Consider the following 7981-nt stretch of genomic DNA (forward strand, 5'->3'; position numbering starts at 1 on the left):
ATACAAATCTAAGAAAACAAATGCAGTCCACTCTACTTTTTTCCTTAGAGTTATTTATGTGCCTTGTAAATTTCCCTCTAAAACTTACCATGTTTTGCATGTGGAGTTTCTGTAAGGACTATACTTGGAGGTGGCAATGGTTTTTGTGGGAATCAACATTGAAAATGAATCAAGAAACCTATATATGATAACTTCTGTTGTAATGGATCAAACCATTCCGGATAAAGACGAGAACATTATCAGTTGCTTTCTTGTACTTGCGGTTCTCACCACAAGGCCACTATCATTGACGTCCTAATCAGTTCATCACTGCGGTAAAGAGAAGTATAACTGGTAGTCTATTATTCGTATTGTGCCTCTTACATTTCCAAACTTGGTTGTTAATTTTCAGCTGATTTGTTTCATTAAACAACTGCTTATCTTGATAAAAAATGACACATACCATTTTCCAGACCCAATCTAGTGATCTCATGAACTGGCCATCCTTCACTGTCATGAAAAACCAATGTCAAACCAACAACAAAGGCCCAAAACATCAACAAATGCTACCATGTATGTTACTTTTTGCTGTTTGTAAATTTGTGAATTGCGACTCTGATTTTAAACCAACTTTTTTTATAGATTTTTTGATTTCCTTGTGTCTGCCAGAACATTAAATGTATTGGGTTAACGCCTGGGAGGAAAAATGGAAGTCAGAGACAAGTTATGGAATTCTGGCATTTGATGTATGATTTCCGCATCAAGGTGAATGTGAAATTTTATTGGGGCAGAAATAAATTGGCCACTAAATGAAAGAATGACCTGTTGGCCAGGTTTTTAAAGGCCCTTGACTCTTTTCATGAAACTGTGGGCTTACTTTTTGACAGTTGCAATAGCCAAATATATAGGTTAACTAACAAGATAAATATCAAGGGAGCAAAAGAATATATAAATTGGGTTAACAAAACACCTAATGACAAAGCTTGGGTTGTATAATCATTGCAAGCTAAATCTATTCATTGCAAAGCTAACTATTCGGGTATAAAGATTCTGGCCATGGGCATAACAATGGGCTCACAAAATAGCTTGTTTTAAAACCACAGCACTTTTACAGAAGGAAAGTTTTGTAAGAAGCCAACTGCTGCAACACAAGGGGGGCACAGCAATTATAATAACCATAATCCCCCCCAATACACCCAGAGATGCAATCGAGACCAGCATGAAACCTGTGGGTCATCTTATGTGCTGGCAGTTATTCAAAAACAAAATATCTGATTTATAGACATTTTTGATTTATATACATTTTAATTATTTGTAATTAAGGTAGGGTATAAAATTAGAAAAGCAATCTATTCTGTTGTCTGTTGCAGATTTGAGGGTGCAAGATAAAAAACTCACAAATAAATGTATTATTTAGTTTTTTAAATTGCTAATATAAAAAACAAATAATTATGATCAAACAATGTATATTCCTGCATATGATAAATAGATGGAGGATACATTACTGTGTATCTGGAGTTTATTTTGAATACTTTTTGATGAAAAATCTAAAGCATATACAGAAGCTACATTGATTTACTGTGATCAAATGTTGTGGTGTTGTCTTGCTGTCCTGCCGGCACAGGGGTTTGTAAATATTGTATATCTGTATATAGTTTGTAACACGGGTGTGGGTTCATCGAGTTGTGTGTATGGTTAGAGCACCGGTGATAGTTTTGTGAGTCTGTGACTGCTCTGCTTCTTTGTGAGGTGTCTTACAGAATCCCTGTATATATGGAATATGTAGCTGGGTGGAGAGATAGTTTCGATAGTGATGAGTGAAGAGATCTCTCCACTGCAAGGTCCTTTTTTTCTGCTTCACCTGCCTTTCAATGCAGGCACTTAATCTGGTTGCACTCTCCTATGACAGACTGATAGCTATCATCTTCCCATTGCATTATCAAGTGAAGGTGACCCACAGGTTCATGCTGTCTCTGATTACCTCTTTCTGGGTCTTTGTAATTACTATTGTACTTATTGCAGTTGGCATTCTTACAAGACTTTCCTTCTGTAAGTCCATTCACAAAAGAAGTGTGGTGTATTAGGGCGCTTTACAACAGAAGAATAGATTTCAATTTAGCTTCTATAGTAAGCCAAGATAATCGTTTATGTATCTCACACACATTAACACGAAAAGAACAATAAAGAACTAATCTGGCTGCTCTGTTCTGTGCTATTTGCTTTTGGATATTTCTCAGCAGAACTTAAGCAGATGACTGGGCAATACTCCAGGTATGACAGAACAAGTGACCGAACAACATCATTCATAACAGAAGGTGAAACATATGCAGAACATTTCCTTGTAGAAATAGCAATGCCCTTTCCCATCATAAAGACAATATATAATCAATCAGGCCGGACATAGACAGTAAATTATCTAATCTAATATAACGCCCAGTAATTTGGTTTTAGTGACCTGCTCAACAAATACCCCATCTATAGAGTGCAGTAGTTTGGTCAATGTTCAGTACCAATTTGTTCATTTTCACCCATTTAGTTATTGCATCCAACTCAACAAGTAGATTCTCTCTCAGTTCCAATAATGTGGGTAATGCACAGAACAATGTTGAATCATCAGCATACATCACTACGTCAGCATTTTTAACAATATATTGATCATTTATGAAAAAAATAAAATAAAAGGGGCCCTATGCAATTCCCTTGTGGAACACCGCAAGATACCTTTTTGCTGTCAGAGACACTGTCATTAGGAAACACTTGCTGTGTTCTACCTAATAGATAACTCTTCATCCAACCAAGAGCTAAAAGTGAAAAACCATAACATTTAAGCTTGGCAATAAGAACGCTGTGGCCAATGACATCAAAAGTTGCAGTTAAATCCAAGGGCACAGCCCTTGAAACTAGTTTCCTGTCATCCATATACGTTAACCATTGATCAGTCATGTGTACTAATGCATTGCTCGTAGAGTGACCTGGTCTGAAAGCATGCTGTGCTTTTTGTGTGTGTATGCTTAGATTTTAAAAGATTAACACAGCAAAATTGCAAAAAGGTTTTGGCGTGTTTATATTGCTCCTGCATCAACTCAACCAGATGGGCACCGATGTCAATCAAGCAACATGCCAGTTTGCTAAATCTCTCTCCACTTTAGACAATATGATGTCCCTGCATACAAACTAAGAGGAGCTTGGTGGTCAGTTGTGTGATAGGAAAACCAACGGGTACCTGACCCAGTGCAGGATTCTGACATAGATTATATATTACATAATTGCAGTCATTAATAATGATGAGTGGCTTACAGCAGACACAGGGGAACAGATGTCTTATGTCTTATATGACAGAAATAAAAAGGACTGCTTCTTTTAGTAGGCACTCATGTCAAGACAGTTAAACCTGGACATAACGCAGCTCTGTCACGAGAAAGAGAGAGAAGAGCTCATCTCCATCTACATAAGACAACACAGTCCTGGTGCTGATGCACAGAAGGAGCTACTTCTCTGCATAAATCATTGTGCTCTTACAATGGACCTTTTCAACTCAGCTCTTGGGAAAAACATCACTTTTGTGCATCCTGCTTATTTCATAATAAGTGGTTTATCTGGAATCCCTAATATCAAGTATTACTATGTCTTTCTCTTTTTTGTTTACATTGTTTCAGTGCTGGGAAACACAATTGTGATGGCTGTAATATGCTTGGATCATAATCTGAGAACTCCAAAATATATTGCAGTTTTTAATTTAGCATTTGTGGACCTGTTTGGTAACACTGCTCTGGTGCCAAAGCTTCTTGACATCTTTCTGTTTAACCATCGTTACATCTACAACAATGGCTTTGACGTTCCTTTTTTTCTGCCTACACCTGCCTTTCAATGCAGTCATTTAATCTGGTTGGCACTCTCCTATGACAGACTGATAGCTATCATCTTCCCATTGCATTATCAAGTGAAGATGACCCACAGGTTCATGCTGTCTCTGATTGCCTCTTTCTGGGTATTTGTTATAATTGCTGTGCTTATTGCAGTTGGCCTTCTTACGAGACTTTCCTTCTGTAAGTCTGTGGTTATTAACAGCTATTTCTGTGACCATGGCCAGATATACCGACTTGCCTGCAATGACTATACACCCAGCTTTGTCATTAGTTGTTTGTACCCAGTTCTTATTTTTTGGCTTCCATTCCTTTTTATCGTGTTAAGTTACCTATATATTGGCTGTACTTTGGCTAAAGTGGCCACAGTTCAACAAGGATTTAAGGCCTTTAAAACGTGTATAGGACATCTCTCACTGGTGGCAATTTATTTCATCCCACTATTAATCACATTTACCTTGATGGGAAATATACATCCAAATGCCAGGATCATAAACTTGTCTTTGACCTCTGTCTTTCCTCCCATGTTGAACCCAATCATTTATGTTCTGCAGACACAAGAAATCAAAGAATCTATAAAAAAGTTGTTTAAAATCAGAGTGCAATCCAAAATTACAACAACAATGTGACAATTAGTCTTTGCTTATAAAATTCTGGTCTATGAATCAAGTAGATATTTTGCAACAAGTCTTGAAATTAAACACTCTTCTTAAAGATAATACCACACAATATTCCTACAGTGTGAGCCCATCAGTTTCTGCCTGTGTGATAAAAGCTATGACGTGATTTCAGCAGTTGATAATGTTTTCATAGGAATGTTTAAAGATGTTATTTATCTAAAGACAAATTTATTGAGTTTTATGTTTTACTAGTTGTCAACATAATCCACAAAAAAATCTGTGTGCTTTACAAAGAAGTATAGTAGAAGAAAGTTGAAAGAATATATAAATGTTTGAAAAAGATAACTGAATATAAGCTTACCTATTATTGTCTTTATATGCTGGCAGTTATTTAAAAGCAAAATGTGTAATTTGTTCTTTGTACAACAAAGAAGCTGGGTCATAGAATAAAACAGTAGCCTAAACGGAAATTGATCTTCAGAGTAACATCATTTTGTGAGCAGATAAAGAAAAAACGTGCTGTATGTTTGCCTCCTTCAAGCAATACTTGAGCGAATTTATTGTTACCAATTTCTTTTTTTTCTCTGTACGCAAGATACTGTGTCCAGTCTACTGTGTATTTGGAAGTTATTTTCATATCTTTGGTGAAAAATCCAAACCTTATAAAGAAGCTGAATTGTGTATTTGTAAAACAATGATAACTTGGCTATTGTCTCATGTGTTTTGGTGTTTGTGTGCATCACGATTTAGTGTTTTTTCTACATCTAGAAAATAATTTTGCTTTTTTAAATGACATATAATAAAACAAGACTAGGAATCTATTCTATTTTTTGCATCAATATTAGCTAATTAGCACTAAACCTACAGCATAACTGAGGCTGGTGGAAATACCATTAGTGGCACTAGATGAAAATTCAGGGGTGGCCATAGTTATTACTGTTCATAAGCTTTGTGGCTAAGTACAGCATGACAGGGCTGCTATTGCTTTACAGTCTTACTCTTGTTACAATGCAATTTTAATCAAGCTCAAATTTATTTGTAATTGCAACTATGAAAAATATATCAGCGATTTGTATTCATTGTCTTCTCTTACAATAACTATACAAAATATATTTCACTGAAATATAATAACAGATATCACAGAGTGCGTTATAGGTGCTCTATACATTTGTGCTAAGTAAGATTGATTTGTCTGATGATGAGTAACTTACATACAACATACACAGGGGAACAGGCATTGACCCTTATTTGACAGAAATAAAGAGGACTGCTTCTCTTAGTAGCCACTCCTGTCAAGACAGTTAAACCTGGACAGAGCTCTGTCACCAGTGAGAGAGAGAGAAGAGCTCTTCTCTATCTAGAGAAGACAACACAGTCCTGTGTATAAATCACTGCACTTTTGACAGTTTCACAATGGAGTTACTACAGTAGCTACTGTCATGGCAACAACCTTGTGTTCTATCCGAATCAAGCTTTATTGGCCAAGCATGTGAACACGTACAAGTAATTAAAAAAGTATTTTGTTTATCTCAATTAACCTTAACACTAATAGCCAAACAGCAGAACAAGAACAGCAAGGTTGACAGCGTCAAGTGAAATCGTGTATTTAATGTATCCCTTTTTGACTTGATGCACCACTGAGCAGCTGTAATAGGAGTAAATGGAGCCCTGCCTCCGATGCCAGTTCTCAAACCCACTTCTCCTTAATGAATCCATGCACTGGAAGGGTAGGATGTCCGGTGGCATATTTACAGTAGAAGCACATTTATGCTCTTAAATTTTTTTGACTGATTATGTTGTAGCTGGGCTAATGGCTCAAAAATGAGATTATCTGTAGCAGCCAATAATGTACTTTTAATGTAATAACTGCCAATAACGTAGTCATTTTTCTATTCTTAATGAAATAATAGTTGATCATGCAATAACTGGCAAATAATGTGATGACATTTTTGAACCATTAACGTAATACCCTTTTGCGCATAATTTACAATAACTTTCAGTAATTTTCAAATTCACCTTTTTCCTACTGAGTGCCACCAACTTCACACCAGTAAGATGAGCACTAACCAAACTGTACAAGCAAGAAATCTCTCATTTGACTGTGATCCCAGATTAACAACCGCCAAGCCCCAAATGTGGGTAGAATTTTTGTTTGGCGAGTACATCTCTTCTCGCCATATTGGTGGGTGAATGTTTGTACCAGAATATTCATGTAATAATAAACTATGCTGAGAGTACAGTATTTTTACAGTACAGAGTTTACCAATCACACACACACACACACACACACACACACACACTACCAGATGTGTTTTAACATATGTTTAGAACCACAAAACCAATAGTTTTTGGCACTACTTTTTTTGATTTAAACTGTATCATTAATATCAGTCTCTACCACGACCCCTTCTGCACACCCAGTGACCCCATGTGGGTCCTCGGGCCCAGGTAGAGAAACTGTACAGTAGACATAGGGGAATAGACCATGTGCTATAACTGACAGAAACACAGGAGTGCACTGCTTCCCTTACCAGCCATTTGTCACTAGATGGTTAAAGCTTGCCACAGCTCTGTCATCAGAAACCTGACTCCAACTGAAACAAAAGCTGGGACAAGTCTCTACATGATCTGCTGTGCTGAAAATAGAAAAACATTGACAGAAAGTCTTCAAATGGAGCTTTTCAACTCTGCTCTTGGGAAAAACATCACTTTTGTGCGTCCTGCGCTTATTTCATAATAAAGTGGTTTTATGCCATACCTAAATATCAAGTATTAACTATGTTCTCTTTTTTATTTACATTGTTCAGTGCGGGGAAACACATTGTGATGACTTAAATGCTTGGAATCATAATCTGAGAAACTCCAAAAAATATATTGCAATTTTTAATTTACATTTGTGGACGTTTGGTAACACCTGCTCTGGTGCGCAAAGCTTCTTGATTGACCATCTTTCTGTTTAACCAATCAACCTACATCACTATAACGACTGCTTGAACGTTCCTTTTTTTCTGGCTCACCTGCCTTTCAATGCCAGTCTTTCAAATCTGGTTGCAACTCTCGCTATGCAGGCTGATAGCTATCGTTCATCTCACTGCATTATCAAGTGAAGTGAGCCCACGGTCATGCTGTCTCCTGGAATTGCCTCCCTTCGCTGGGTCCTTGTCATTATGTTTGTACCTTATTGCAAATTGGGCCTCCTTAGCCGAGAACTTTCCTTTCTGTAAGTCTGTGGTTATTAACAGCTATTATTGTGACCACGGCCGCAATGTACCGCTTGGCTGGCAATGATGTTACCCTAGCCGTGTAATTGCTGGTTTGTATCAAATCTTTATTCTTTGGCTCCCAAACTAATATTATCATGGCAAGTACTGCCGGTAATTTTGGCTATGCATTGTAAAGAAATAAAATTTCTAAGCAGGCCAAGGAAAAGTGAAGGCCATTTAAAAACCTGCAACGGGCCCAACCTCTCAATTAGTGCAATTTATTCTCCATAATCATATTTGTAATGCAATTTTGGGG

The 7981-nt window shown here is 37.0% G+C and overlaps 1 protein-coding gene across 1 annotated transcript; it reads left to right on the top strand.

The window, feature by feature from the left end:
* Positions 1–3499: 3499 nt before the first annotated feature.
* On the top strand, positions 3500–4471 carry LOC118331780 (olfactory receptor 1361-like). Its single transcript, XM_035666857.1, is given in 4 exon segments — positions 3500–3805; positions 3807–3830; positions 3832–3867; positions 3869–4471. Coding segments are annotated over 4 exon segments (969 nt in total).
* Positions 4472–7981: the final 3510 nt, after the last annotated feature.

This window comes from Morone saxatilis, unplaced genomic scaffold (genome assembly GCF_004916995.1).
Source record: "Morone saxatilis isolate NCDOM2014 unplaced genomic scaffold, NCSU_SB_2.0 Contig20, whole genome shotgun sequence".
Classification (NCBI taxonomy): domain Eukaryota; kingdom Metazoa; phylum Chordata; class Actinopteri; family Moronidae; genus Morone; species Morone saxatilis.